General features: G+C 40.6%; 1 protein-coding gene across 2 annotated transcripts in view; it reads left to right on the top strand.

Moving 5' to 3' along the window:
* The window catches only part of GNAL (G protein subunit alpha L), a gene marked incomplete at its 5' end in the record, with an annotated part of 193,484 nt that overhangs the window by 65,788 nt on the left and 111,971 nt on the right, over positions 1-15,725 (top strand). The window contains 4 exons of one of the 2 annotated variants that reach the window (XM_084281822.1): positions 6,599-6,803; positions 7,155-7,227; positions 8,090-8,144; positions 8,328-8,447. In XM_084281822.1, the coding sequence (XP_084137948.1) occupies positions 6,665-6,803; positions 7,155-7,227; positions 8,090-8,144; positions 8,328-8,447 (387 nt within the window). Of the gene's footprint in view, positions 1-6,598; positions 6,804-7,154; positions 7,228-8,089; positions 8,145-8,327; positions 8,448-15,725 lie in introns of those variants that run through there. The other variant, XM_084281821.1, reaches the window with a different exon arrangement.

The raw sequence follows: 15,725 nt of genomic DNA, 5'->3' as shown, positions 1-15,725 counted from the left end.
AAATAAATAAATCCATGTCTTGAAAGCATGGAAGTTGAATTGCAACACAAACCTCGTTTTGGAAAGGACCGTTTGGGTCAACAAGTCACATCTCTTCAATTACAAACAAACGTGTGATAGCTCCTAAATCCAAGAGATTGTCTGCTTTACACACATATACCACAAAAATACCTATAACAAACCTAAGATCTATACCACAAAAGTCTAGGCAGAGCATGACTCAACAAGTCTGTGTTACATGCAGATGTATAGGGTAAGAAAAGATGGATGGATAAGGAGAAAAACGTCGCGTGTTTATTCAGTGAGTGTGGTGTTTCATCCAGGTTTGCTAGTTCAGACTCATGCTGTCAGACACAAGCTATACTTCTGCAACAGGACTTATTGACACAGATCAGGGTGTGAGGCTTCACACATCTTGCTAACATTATTTCCTGAAGCCATTTTTTACCAATGACTCTTCTATAGAGCAATATGTTGGGATCCTTAAATAGGGTTAGGAAATGGACTTACTTGCTATGAATTTACCAGTACTTCTGAGTCTCATAATCGCATTAATGTGCACTCACTAAAAAAATAGTTGTAGACTTACTTGACTCATGTAAATGTAGGTGTATGAGAGGATCATATTGATTCGTAAAAAATTTCAGGTGACAGACACCATCAGGCATTCAGAAGACTTACAGCATCATTTTGATTAGGTTTCAGCATGTAGAAACTATGTAGAGAGTTCGTTTTTTGAAAATCAGCCATATGCTGGGATAGCTAGAACTTAATTTCTCAAGCAGAAGAGCTAAAAAACAAAAAACTAAAGTGTATCTCTGTATCAGGAAAGGGGATGATACAAGCACACTTAACTTACAGATCAGATATGTTTGTGGTAAATGTAGAAACTACCTAGCTTCGTAGAATGTGGTCTAATAAACAGGAGTGGTGTCAGGCATGCTGTGACTGTCAGGGTTTTGCTGACGCATGTGAGTTAAAGGTGAGGTTAAGGCACATATTGCACATGTTGAGTGTCTTAACAGATATTTTTTCACCAGTTTTTCACTGCTAGACAAATAGGGAGCTCATAATAGCTGACCTGAGCATTTACTATTATATACAAAATTTGATATCATATACAAAATCCTTTATAAACTGAAGATAAATAAGTCAGCTTCATTACTACAGCTGTGCAAGGTGTTAGTCAGCATGTTGCAGAGAATCCAGGCTGTCTCCCATATAGATTTTTCCCTCTATTTTTTTTTTCAAGCAGCAACTACAGTTATAATTCTAGCATATTTCCTTATAATTGTTTATGAATTACCTCCTAGATTAGGGTGGTATTAGCATATTTTGCTTGGCTTTCTTTAAATCTATTTAATCTTGAGGATACCCTTGAAAAACTGATTAGAACTGAAATGTGAATGTATTACTTGGTTTATTCAGTTTAGGAATGGTTGGGGGGGGGTGCCAAATCAAGTGAAATTTCCCATAACTGGGGATACTGTCATAAAAGTGTCTCCAGTTTTGCTAACCATGTAGTATATCCCGTAATAGAGGCTCACAAATTCATTAAATGAGAGCTTGTCCTTTTGCCTTTGCAAAAGCTTCCGTGTTGCAGAGTTTAACAGTATTATTTGATTGTCATATGTAAGCATATCTAAACCACAAAAGCTTGCTCAGTCTGTTATACATTATTAGGCCCTTGCTGGATTCCAGTTAGTCTCAATCAGCAACTTCTGCCTCCAGTACCGACAGATGGAAGTGAGTGCAGTGCTGCCATGCGGGTCTGACTTCACAGAAAGGGATTTCTAGTCTGAAAAGCCAAGTAATAAACACATGCATTATCTTACCAGTAAGTGTCTGAATGCAAGCTCTGAGCTCACTGGGATGTCCACACCAGAAATTTCCCTTTCCCTGTTTCCGTGCGCGTTAGGACAAGTAGTAACTAGCCTGGATGAGGAATGACTCGCTTGAATGAAAGAGGATTGTCCTCTTTCTTTAACGTGGTCATGCTGCAAAGGTGCTTTTCACCTGATGCTTTTCTACAGGCTTCCATGGAGCATCAGACCCACGAGCATGCTTCTTGGAGCTAATCCTCCCCTTCATAACTGCTCACTTGGGGCAAAAGGCTACTGTCCTTATTTCTGTTGCCTGCAGTTTTTCTCGGGAAAACTCTTCTTCATCTTCAAACCCTATTACTTTTACTCCACAGTCTCTCACTTCACCTGCTTTCTTCCTTCTGTTACTCACCTGTGCTCCTGAGCATCTCGTGGAGACAGGAGCTGGGTGCTGGGCGAGAGGAGCAGCAGAGGGTCAGTGGCTTTGTCAGGCCAGTTACCTGGTGACATTGCCAAGTAAAGGAGCATGGCATGGAACAGGGACACCAAAACTGGGTCAGGGAGCTGAGAAACTGCCCCTTCCCGAGGCTGACCCTTTTAATATTTATTTTATTTTATTTTATTTTATTTATTTTTGGGGGGGTAATTGTTTTAAGGAATTTTCCGAAGTGACAGTTATAAAAATGCCAGGATAAAGGTTGGGTTTTGTAGCATGACATTTGCGTCTCTGTGTAGCACGTGCTGTGTACTTACTAGATCCATAGTCAGTATTTTTCATACAGTCAGAGTCATAATTTTTCTGGTTCCTGGTTCATGTATCGTAAAAAATCCAAATGTAGCATTCCAGGGAGTGTGTACTTTTGTGTTAATATTTGACATCTGCAGGGAGACAAAATTACCAAGAATTTATTACCAGAGAGAATTATTTTTCTTGAATACCTATGCAAATACCAGTTTATTTTTCTCTTTTCAGACCATGGTTTGAGGATGAGGTGGAGTAAAAAATATGAGTACTAGTGAGTTGTACATCCTAATGTGCAGTGCAAAGCATGAAAAAGAAAAGTCAGTGAGGAAAAGCAGATCACCACAGTGTTACTCACCTAGTGCATACTTGAGGACAGTGAGAGTGAGAGTTCAGGGACACCTGTGAAAGCTGAGGCAGGAAGAGTGACAAGCAAGAAGAGTCTGTCCTCCCATTGCTTACCTCCCCATAAGCTTTTATTTACATCCATTTCTTCATTCGCATTGTCTTTGAGAAACACCTCCAAAGCCAAAGGAGGGGTGTTGTAAAGGCAAGATGGTCTGCAAAGGGTCTGCAGGGTTTCTGTAGAAAACCCTTCTCCACCTCTACATAATGTTTTCAAGAAAAACCTCTGCATCAGTCCTGCTGTGAATAAGAGGAGCAAGGAGCAACAGGGTCTCTGTAGCCCTTCCTGCAGGAGCTCCTTATTGATTCTTCCTGAGTTTTTGTCCCCCTCCATGGACACTTCTGTCCAAACAGAATGGGCAAGAGAAACAACTCTGTGACTTCGGGGCAGCTGGTTGTGGCTGTTGCCTTGATCAGCCTCAGCTGGGTTGTCGGTTTCCTTCCATTCGAGCACACAGACACTGCCTCCACGCACGTGGCTCGGGCTCCCCAGCACTCAGCCTGGGGCTCACCGCGGTGGCAACTTGCAAAGGAGAGGGGATGTGAAGGTGGCTCTGGTTTCCCTCCAGGAGGGCTCACGCTTCACTGCCTGCTTTCACAGTGGGACACCACCACGTTCGAGCATGAAGCAGGAGAAGCTGAATCTGATTTTTACACATGCACTGAGTGCATATTTATGTTTATATTTATATGTGTGTACATAGAAATATATGTACGTATATGTCTATTGGCTGATCTGATGGGGCAGGAGCAATAAAGGTATCTCATTTTCAAGAGGACCAGGAATTTAAGGAGGCTGCCATGTTGTCTGACCGGGAAGAGCAAGGAGAATCTCCTTTTCCTTGCTCAGGATTTTGGTTTTATTCACGTGTGATTTGTACCAGAAGCTTGTTTGGTAAAGCAGCATTGCTGAAGCCATTTATAGAGGTGGGCTGAACTGTGTCTGGATACAAATATGTCTGAATACCAGGCTCACAGTCTGGGTTTGTCTGTGTGTAGAAGATTCACATATGCATGGGGTAGCTGTGATTACTCTCTGAAAAAAAAAAAAAAAGTCTGTGTCCAAAGATGGTGAGAGCTGCTCCTGTGTGTACTATTATTTCCAGGATTTTGTAGTTTTGAATGTGCTGAGATAAGGAGCATTTGGGAAGGGGAATAGGAGGATTGGGAATATAATTACAGGCAAAAGTTCTTTCTGGACACAGGTCACTTACGCATGTCGTTCTTGAACTGTGTGATCTTTTCTCAGGAGGAAGAAACCCAGAGGGGTCATGGGGTTTGCAAGGGGGAGAGAGGAAATGAGAAACACTTTCCCTCTTTTGGAGAAAGGTAAAAGCAGGATATTCCAGGATCCTGACAAATCCTATTTATTGGCACTGAGCCTCATCGAAGCTGGGAACAAACCTGCACCCAAAATCCCCATGTTAGTATATGCAGGAACAAAACCGCTGAGGAGGGGAGGGCAAAAAAACAAGGCAGATTTAGCTCCTGGGGTCAAGCAACACTAGCCAGATTTGGGACATAGGTCTCAAACTGAAGTATTTTCATAGGAAATGAAAAAGGATACACACATCTTGTGCATCCCAACTTTTGGCTCCTGATGGTAAAGAGCAATGAACATCCAGCAGATGATTTCCAGCAAAGCCCGTTCAGCTTGGAGCCCAGAGCAAGTGTGACTGCTCTTCACCAGAGCTGCTCATCCTGTATCCCATGCCTGACAGCCTCAAAAACCAGCAGTGGTCCTGAACAGTGCTTCTAAACCTACCTGTGTCAGAGGAAGTTTTTGCGCTTTCCAGACACAAAATAGGAAAAAAAGCATTCTGTCTTAAAAAATGGATTGATGCTAAAAAAATGTGTATTTTGGCCTGACAGATCCTGTGACTTTGTACCCATACTTTTCTCCTCATACACACACTGCCTATATAAGGAGGAAAATAAAATGGTTCCCATGATCTAGATCAAGCAGCACCACCAAAACACGTGTCTGGCACTTGAATCCCGTAGTGTCTCTCCGAAAAGCTGCAGCCACGGGTACCAGAGCAGTACCCGCTTGTCTTCTGGCTCCTGCCCATTTCACCTCCCCACGGCGCGCTTCCACGGCAGGCAGCACCAGTTCCTCTTCCTTGAGCTCAGATCCAGCACTTCCTGCCCGAGGGAGAGCAATTAATCACCCTCCGTCCTCCAGTCTGTGACATCTAGGCTCTTCTGGACACGGCCAGCTCAGGCTTTTTTAGATAAAAAAAGGATATTTCGTTTTATTGAGGGCATCTCTCTGATTTTAGTCAGAACCAACCAAGGTTTCACATGTACATAGCTATCAAAATATTTACTTATTTTTTTTTACTAATCCAGCTTCAGAAGCCTGGGCAGATAATAATATTTGGAAGTAAGGGGTGAAAACATCGCTGAGGGGTCAGAGGTTGTGTGTCCATCCTTTTGGTGGTTTTGCGGCTCGGTGAATGGGAACGTGTCCTTTAGGAGCTTTAGGAAGAGGCCAAAGCCATGATTTTGCACCAAGATGCCAGCCTGCAAGGCGGGAGATGTGAATCAAGTAGGGGCACCAATAATTTTGTCCGGTTTGGTGTTTCACCTCCAGACCTAAAATGGAGGTAAACGAAGCGACGAACGGACCGTGGGCTTCAGAGATGGGTGGTGGGATGTAATGGTGTTTCGGGCTAAACAGCACTGCGGGCTGTTGGGACAGCTTCGCTTCCCCGTTCAGCTGATGGGGTTGGGAATATTTAAGGCTGGGGGGGGACCCCAAAACCTGCCTGTGACAGCTGAAGGAAGGGGGGGGCCGCGCCTTTCCTCCACCTCCACAGCTGCGTGGGCTCCACGCCACCGGGCCCCACAGGCTTCGGGGCAGGACCACGGGGGGGGATGGAGGAGGAGGAGGAGGAAGAGGAGGAGGAGGAGGAAGGCCGAAAGGCTGCGTCCAGCGGGTGCCAGCGCCAGGTTTTGGCGGCAGCAGGGCCGGCAGGAGGGCGGGCGAGGACCTCGGCCCCGGGGCCGGGGCTTGGGGACGGCGGCGGTGGGTGAGGGGGCTGAGGGCTCGGAGCCTCCCCCCCAGGTGTCGGGGTCCGGCTGGTCCCTGCTGTGCTCTGCCCGCCCTGCGCGCAGGGCTTGCAGCCTGCCCGTTTCCTGGTCTGGCAGCGAGAGGCAGTGCTGAGTTGGAGAGACAAAAATAGCCCTTCGGAGAGGAGAGAGAGAGAGAGAGAGAGCGAGCAGCATAGGGATTGTGTGCGCGGCGGGGAGGGAGCGAGGAGAGCGGCAGCAGGGCTGGTTTCCAGGAGGAGCCCTGCGCTGCCTCGCCGCCCTTGCATGTTCGCCGGCGGATCGCTGCCCACCCCCCCCCCCGCCCCCTCCCTGCTCGGGCACGGCCACGGCCACCTCCGCCGGCTGCTCCCCGCATCTCCTCCGGGGAGGGCAGCGGGCAAACTCCTGCTTTGATCAGAGGGCGGCCAGAGACCATTTTACCGGAGCGAGGCGGGGGCCAGGAGCGAAGAGAAACCGCCGCAGGGATATCGGGATTTTAGAGCCTGGTCTTCGACGCCTCCCTCCCTCCCTCCCTCCCTGCTCCCCCCCCCTCCCCAACCCCTCACCCCCCTACCCCCTTTTTCCCTCCCCTTCCCCTCTGTAAATAACCCGCTGCGCAAAAAGCCCGGCGCTGTGACATCCCTCCCCGGCAGCGGCTATGGGGTGTTTGGGCAACAGCAAAACGGAGGACCAGCGTATCGATGAGAAAGCGCAGCGAGAAGCCAACAAAAAAATAGAGAAGCAGTTGCAGAAGGAGCGGCTGGCTTACAAAGCGACGCACCGCTTGCTCCTGCTGGGTAAGGCGGCGGGGACGGGGGCAAGGGGGGGGGGTGGGGGGGCGGCCGAGCGAGCCCCCCCCCCCCCCCTCCCCAAATAAAAAATAAAAAATAAAAAAGGATGGGGGCCGTGGAGAAGTGGGGTGCTGCCACCTCAACCCCAAAAGCAGCCCCAAAGCCAGCCCGGATCGGGACCGGGGTCGGGGTCGGGGCTGGAGCCACGGATGCGACCGCGGGGAAACGGCGCCGGAGGTGGGAGATGCTCCCGCGGGCGAAAACAACCAAAATAAACCCTGATCATCATAATCACAACAAAAAGGCCATCCCGAGCCTCGTCTCCTAATGCTCTCCCTTCCCTCCCTTCTCTTCCAGGGGCTGGTGAGTCAGGGAAAAGCACGATTGTGAAACAGATGCGGATCCTGCATGTCAACGGCTTTAATTCAGAGTAAGGCTCGCGCTGGCGTCGTGGCCGCTTCTTGCCTTGCATGCTCCAAGCAGGTTCAGGCTCAGGAAATTTCTCCTGGCATCCTCCGCCTTTTGGTGGCTGGGCACTGCGTTTCGGGGGAGGGAGGGGGGAAAGGGGAGCGAGAATAAGGAAATTGCTGCTGTTGTCTGTTTGCATTTTCTCCTCCTGGCCCCTTTACTGTATTTCACACTGTTGCTACTGCAGCGCTTGACAGGCCCCTGTGTAGCAACAACATGGCGACTACTTTTTGCATAGAAGCAAATAACTAAATATTGCATCTGTCCGTGATACAAAAATACATGTCAAGTCACACTCAGGATGACAGTGGCTGCTGTTTTTCCGGTACTGGGCTGAGTGTAAAACTGAAACTGATTCTGCACGTTTGTTAGAAATCCTCCTGATTTCTGAGGCTACATCATCTTCTCTCTCAAGAACTCTTTCCCGGAAATCGTTATTAATCTATAGCGTTAATTTTAGGTATCTGCTGACTTTCACCTAGATGTTATTAATTTCGAGCATATCTGCAGCATGCTGTAGGAATGAAAGAATGACTTCTAGTTTCATCGGGGGGGGGGGGGGACTTTGCAGATGTGGCTATCACTGTCTGATTATAAAAACAAAAACCAAAATAGAGATGAACGTGGATTGCTCTTCATACCGTGTGAGGAAAGGGATGAGTGGTGAGACATATTTGTCTTGCTATTGTTTTCAGTTAGTATGTTTTAATGACTGAGAAGCAGATAAACAAGCGATCAGTGAAAAAAATAAATAAATAAATGCAACTGACTGAGCTGCTTTGGAAGAAAGAAATCAAAGCGTTAATATTTCTGTTTTAATGCAGAGAAAAGAAACAGAAAATACTGGATATTCGGAAAAATGTTAAAGATGCGATTGTGGTAAGAACACACTTTATACTGTTCTTCAATGCTTGGGTGTGCTGGAAATGATAAGGATTGTGCTCTCTAAGACTGAGCAGAGAGAAATCCCATTTTGCTGATCAGATTGGATTAGCTTCTATTGATCCTGCATCTTAGATTTATCCAGATTAATGCATTTGTTTTTGTTTTATCCAATTCTAGACTATAGTTTCAGCTATGAGCACTTTAATACCCCCAGTTCCATTGGCCAACCCAGAAAACCAATTTCGAATGGACTACATCAAGAGTATAGCTCCTCTTTCTGACTTTGACTATACACAGGTAAGACTAGAAACCACTGCTTTATTCTGCTTTAAGGGGGAACACATCAATTCACTTTCATTTGCTGAAATGTTGCTTTTTTGTTGTTGTTGTTGTTGTTTGACTTTTTGGATGATGGTCATGAGAAGAGCTCAAGCCAGAATTACCACTGGGTTAACTTTCTTACAGGACTGTGGTGGTTGCACCTGTTTTAGTGTTGCTTGGTTTTGTTGTTACTGATTTATTTGCTGATGTTTGTAAATGCTGCTTCTGTATTTAGTTCTTCTCTTTAAAATTTCTGATACAGTTACAACATACTGAAGCTTGAAATAAGACTCTGTTGCAAGTTGTTTTCCTGCATGGAATTAAATGCAGGATGTCAGTCTGAGGAGTTACAGTTTACCTGCAGAAAAGGATTTAAAAGGATGGAGTGGCCCCAGTAGCATTTACCATACTTACTGCACTTCAGAGTGGAAACTCCCATAAGCAGTGGTTGAGTAAGGTGGTTTGCTTCCTTATCTGTTTATTGTAGTTGGCCTTAGCAGTGGTTTAGTTGTTTGTGAGTGTGAGCCATCGTTTGATGAGGAACCATATGAAAATTAGGGATTTCTATGTGGAGGTTACTCTTTGGTACTCAGCTTAGAGATACCATTTGGATTAACTCGCACAGGCATCTTACTTTTGATTATTTTTATCTTTTTACATTATTATTTATAGAAACATCTGTAGTATGATTGATGTTTTATGCATGACATGAAAGCAACTGCAAGGACATAATGAATATTATTTTAAAATATTTTTGCAGTTGAACAATTTGGAATTGGATTTAGAATCTTATATATATATATATAATCAGTATATATGAATAACAATTCGTTATGGATACAATAAGGACTATAAATATCTTCCTTCATTGGCTAAATGATTATGAGTTCTTCATGCTATCAATATTACCAAAGAAGCCATTTACAATAGAGTGTCTTTAGGTTATTATAGCTTCAGGGTGGAAGAGGGAGAAGGGGAAGAGCCGTTTCTTTATTATATGACTCATATTCTCTGGTGTGTGGTTTTGCCTCTGGTAAAGCTACCACTTTGAAGGTTCAAGATAAAGAAAAAATATCAGACATCTTGTACAGTTAGAATTTAACACAGAATGCAGATGTTAAGAAAACGACTGTAAGGTACACCCACATATGGCATAATTGCTCAATTGGTAGATGTAAGTTGGTGAAAATGAGAAACTCTTTTTAGAACTGGAAATCAAATTTGACATGAATTGTTTGTCTTATGCAGGTATTTCAGTTCTCAGGCATTTGTTGCTCATATTATGTCTTTCCTTCAATTTCTGTTGGGTGAAACAAATTTGTTTGTTATCTGTTTGGGTAAAATAACTAGTTGCATATATTTTTTTGTCATTCTCTGTAGTACATCTGTTTTTCTAAGCTCTTGGGGGGGTAAGAAAACTGAAGCAGGCTTTCCATAGGGTTGGAGAAATATTCATTATTATTATTTTTTACAAAAATTCTCCTTTTTCGCAGAAGTTGTCTGTATCTGGGAAAACTTAAGTCACAGTTTGATAGTTTTGGAGGGGAAAAGCTTATTCTTCTTGGAGGAGAAAAAGAATGGGGCCCCAGGGACTATGAAGCAAGCAATAATTCATTTGAAATCTTGATTCCAAAGTCCATTTTTGTTTAAAAAAATAAAAATTAATAACTCTGCTTTTTAATTAAGTAGGATTTCCGATAAATCTATCACATTATTTGAAATAGTGTCAAATAATAGTCCTAGTAGAAAAAAATAGCTTTTGCAAGCTTAAAAAGGGAAGACAAATCTAATGTTGTTTTAGAAGTAAATATATTTTATGTACCACTTTTGTCTATTTCTGTTTTCTTCTCTTCCCAATTCATAGGTTTAGTAATTGTAAAATACATAGTTGTTTTTTTTTTTTAGTGTCTCTTGGTTTAGAATATTGTTTTTCTCCATGAAGATGTGTGAGCAAGACAGATTTAAAAAAAAAAAAAAAAAGTGCTATTGTGCTTCAGGGCTTGATTCCACTCCAGTTTAAGTCAATGATAACTTAAAGTAAATTTATGTTTCCAGCTGAAATAACTTTTGACCCATTTTGTATTTTGGGATAAGGACAGATATAAAAATAAATACTTGGATAGTAATCAGTGCATCCCGTGTCAAGCATTACTGATTCTCTAATTAATACCTGATGTATGGAATAAGGCCTTCTGAACCAGAGAAACTAATAAAGTATTTAATAGTGTTCACTCAAGGCTTGCTATTCTATCATCTGTATTTAAAAGCAGATCTAAACCAAAAAATGCTGACTTAAGCAGTGCTTAGGTATTGCCTCTGGGATAAATTTTGGCACATTCTAAAACGTGACAAATGTGACCCTTCTTCATCTGAATGAGGGAAGAGGTAATTTTAGGATTTTTAGCAGTATGGATGGTAGTGAGCAGTTTAAGACAGCAGCCCCTATTGTTGCAATATGAATTACAGATGTGTTATTTTTTTGGATAATGTTAGTTGTGTAATCTTTGTCTTAGAAATCAATGTATTTTAGTTTCAGATGTATTTTAAATAAATTGCATGCAAAATGTGGTAAAATGAGTGCACTGCACCATGACTCTTTACAGAGAGATCCCTCATAATATGCAAAAACTTCACTGATGGTACAATATGGCCAACACTCATGAGACACTAATTTAAATATATTTGTGACATATTGGATATGCTTGGATATGCATACTTAAATTGCATACAAATTAACTAATATACATTTAATTGTGAAAATTGTCCTTTGAAATAAATGGATTTGAAAATACTGATTTCCTGTGGGTGAAATCATATTCTAATTAAAAATTATGACTGAAAATTCCAAGAACTTAAGTGAGGATGGGATTGGCATTTGTACTGAGATCTGTATTTTGGGTTTTTGTTTGTTGGTTTTTTTAATTATATAGCTCTCTACAAAATGCAAGCCACTCATCTTATGTTCTTAGTGGTAAAAATTTTAAAACACATTTTCTCTATACGTCATTTTAACATTGCTTTAAGGATCTGTAGATTGCCCCCCAAATAGTTTTACTTACTTTTTAAAAACTAGTCCTTAATTTGGTTTAGTTATGCTACCTTGATAACTTACCTAATTGCTATTAAAAAAAAAAAAAAACAAACAAAAGTTTCTTGATTTCTTTTATGATTCTTGTGTTGCCTTTCATTAGTTTTGTTAAAAGTAATAAAATATAATTTTAATTATAATATAATACAATTTTTACCCCCAAAAATGCCTGGGTGACTGATGCGGTCTAATTATATAAATAATACTTGAGGCTTGCTTGTTTGTTTTTTAAGTGAATTAATGTGAATAAGTTACGTGTCCATTGTAGTTTCTTCCTTGAAGTCATGAAAGGAATCAAGATAAATTTTCTTCCGATGGCTACTTTAGACATTATCTTAGCACTATATTCCAGGACGGAGTCTGCAGAAAAGCTTTAAAACTGAAATGGAAGCATGCACAGCATATCGGAAAGGATTTTTTATTATTTTTGGCAAAGTGTTGATTGATATTTGCTAAAGTTAACAGGAATTGACCTGCGCCATTTTTAATCCTTTATTGATGGGGATTTATTTTGTCCTTTGTGAAACAGAGTGAACATATTAAGGGCATATTATGCTAGTAGCTGTGGAAAAACATGGTGTATTATGTAAGCATGTGTTTACCCACGTTCAGTTGTCTTTATTAAAGTATTTGAATTTTGTGGGCGCGACAAATCTGCTTGGTACGTAATTCCTTTACCCTTTGTCTTCCTCCCAGATTTAGTCAAATTGTTTTTCATAATATACCTCTCAGATCAGGCTCATGTGAACAGTTGTGTGTCTGTATACAGCAGGTAGTCAATTAGCTACAGCCCAAGAGTGTAGTCAAGTGTTTGCCTGCACAAACTAGTCACCAGTAAACGTGAATCATTTGCTTAATAGAGAACATGCAAACACTTCATCCAGTTATTGGGGAGAGGGGAGACTTCTCAAAAGACTCATTTTTCTTTGCTGAGAATGTTATTAGGGAGGAAAAGTATTTTGTTAAACCTTTATAAAACACAAAATTGTGCAAATGTAGTCCCTTGTGCTGATTTTAGAATGCTGGTTTTAAAAATAATTTGTAAGGCTATTTTATCAATCAGGCAAGCTCTTTAATTCAGCTTTCAAAAGTGAAATGTTAATGTAGGCATTGACAGGGAAAGTGCTTTAGATTAATCTGGTCTGTGGTTTGCTCTGCATTTTCAGATATGGCAGTTTGAGTTCAGTTTCATGACTTTAATTTTCCTCCACATTTTCTTTGTAAAAATCAGGACTTCATGTTTGTAATGTAAAAACACAAGAAAGAAAAAATTATGTATGGTCAGAATTGGAAGTTATGTAGACTTCTGTTAGGCATTTCAAGTTCTTCTTAGACATAGTACTCAAATTCCACTTTTGCCTGGTGATTGCTGGTTTACACAGCATGTGTCTTGGTGTTTGGAGTAACTGGAGATCTTGCTGAAGGGAAGTATATCGCTGAGCTCCAGAAAATCTTTATGCTAAATAAATAGTTAAATAAAAGATGAAAAACATGATAAGTAGGGTTCATATATGGTTAAACTTCCTCGGGTTGTGCAGTTAATGCTGTGACTTTAATATCCTATTTGGCCACAACGTGTTTAGGTTTCCCTGTAATATGTCCTTGATGTAGCCCAAAGGAGTTACAAAACAACATCATCTAACATTCTTTGGTTTTCAAATTACTTGCAGTATTTCCATGTTTCTCAGGAGTATGAAAAGATACCAAGTTTTACATAAAAATATCATAAAAGAGAGAATACAGTGAATATTGCTAGAAATGGCTTGATTTGATTTTTCTTTCTGTCTCAATTTTTACTTTAGGGCTTCGTTTAGCATTTGGGGTAAGATGAACAGCCACAAATTTTTATAATTACCTGTAATCATAATGCTTATTATTACTATAGTTTCAAGTCAAAATTAACTTTTAAGAATCAAGTCAACGTTTAAACATTGACATTTGCCTTTTATCTTGGTCGAAGATGCGCACTGGTTGTTCTTCATTTGTTCTTGTTTTCGCAAACTTGGAAAGGATCTAGAGTGCTGGATGCTGATCAAATTGTATAGGTCCAACAACATTATTACTACCCTGAATTAAAAACACTTCAAAAACTAATGAAGAAAACTGTCAAAGAAGGACAGCTGAAAATACTACAGATGCTCATGGAGTTGTTGGCAACTCATAGTTGTCACACACAGATTGATATTGTCAAGAGGACTGATACTGAAAAGTAGTGAATATTGGGGAGAAGTAGCAATTATGCAAGAGATGAAATTTCTTTGTTGTGGGAGCACTTGTTTTTATGCTATGCACTAATGATTAATTAACAGCAGATACTGAAGTTGAGCTCTTGTCATGTTAAGAGCAGATTCTACTGATGCCCAGTGATACCTTTCCCTCAGCATGAAATACCTGTTTGCATACAGATTTTGTGTAAGCGTGTCTGGTTTTCATTAAATCGGCAAGCCATGGCCCTAATGTTCTGACTAGTCAATGTTAAAGTACAAAATTGTAAACATTACATACCTGAGATCAAGAGTAGGCTTCAGTGTTATATGTTACGTTGTTCGCATTCTCTCTAAGGATTAAGTTTGCTGTTAATGGATCAGTCCATCCAGTAGTGCTTTCAGAAATAATTAGGTATTATTTTAACCATGTAGTTTCAAAACTAGAATGTGGATTGTATTGCAAATGAGTATAGGGCAATGTTGAAAATCAAACAAACAAACAAAACCTTTCTTGAATAGATAATATATTATGAAACATCAAAAGTATTAAAATCTACCATAATTTTATTTTAATTCTTTAATAAATACTCAGAAAATACTGAAAACACAATTGAGGCTTAAAATGGAAGTGGTTTGTGAAAATTATAGCTCTTCCATGAGGCTCAGGATTTCTTGCTTAAAATACAGGCTTTGTTTTAGGGGGCAGGAGGGAGGATGTGCTTGCTTTAGGATGAAGGAATTCTTATAATCAAGCATAAAAATAAAGTAAGGTTTTTGCTTTAGCAAAAGACCACTCTGTTTAATAAAAGTACAGAACATAGTTCTTTCTCCCCTTGTTCCAAAGTCACTGAACCACAACTGTTAACAACTTATACCAAAGAGAAGTAAATGAAAAAAAAATGTGTCCCTGGAAAAGAGCTGGAGATCTGCTTAGGCCCCAGATGGTTAACAGCAGAAATGCTGAGACTGAGAGCCATGGGAAGTCTCATGCATAATCACAAATGAGCTGCAGTATGCAGGAAAAATAAAAAGAAGTAGGTATTGGAGTCAGTGATTCTAGGTCTTGCTATCTCAGTATTTTTAAGACAAAATACACAGAAGATGTTCACCTTTCCCATGTGTATGCTTTCTTTAGAATATATTTTTGCATAGCTTTCAATGTAAAATAATGAATTTCAGTCTGAAAAGACTTATTTGAGAAAGAGTTAAGAATGATTTGAGAAAGTGTTAAGAACAATGCTGCTTATGAATCAACAGTAGTGTTAATATTCAATATTACATCATCATAGCAACACCAAATCGAGTGTTTGCTATTTTACATCGTGAATCTGATTTCCCAGGTAGTGGGGTTGGATTCATGCTTCACCCAACCTGCCTTACTTATTATCACCACACAACACAGAGGCTTTCACTGTGAAACTGGAAACATTGTCATTCATTATTACTGCTAACTAAAACTTCTCTTGTCTCCAAAATTAGTGACTTTTCTTACTCCACATTCTGTACCTATGAATTCAAATTAGTTGGGGGCTTTTTGAAAGCCAAGCCAGCATCCAGTCTAATACTGTAAACTAATAATAATAAATTTCACATTCTGTCTTTTCTGTTACAATTTTAGCCAGAAACTTTATATACTTCCATAGCACTTTAGAAGGATAAAAATATTTTTACTTCTAAATTTGGATATTTGATTTGATGGCAACTGGAAGACTAATAACTTGAATTATCATTTTAAGTAGGAGTGACTGATTTTCATTGCGGAACCAAAAATATATTACAGGATTATTTATGAGCTTTAGAATATTTTTGTTCATCAGGTATTTTTCAGTGTGTACCCTAATTTTAAGTTGAGGAAAAGTGGAAGTGATAAGTTAGTCTGATCATTGTCTTTAAACTAGCCCCAGGTCTGTGAAGCTTCCTGATTTATTTACAGGTGTGGTTGCTGTTTTGTATTCAATC

The sequence above is a fragment of the Netta rufina genome (genome assembly GCF_964035555.1).
Source record: "Netta rufina genome assembly, chromosome: 2".
NCBI lineage: Eukaryota > Metazoa > Chordata > Aves > Anseriformes > Anatidae > Netta > Netta rufina.
The sequence above is the reverse complement of the archived record's forward strand: the minus strand, read 5'-3'. Positions and strand labels throughout refer to the sequence as shown.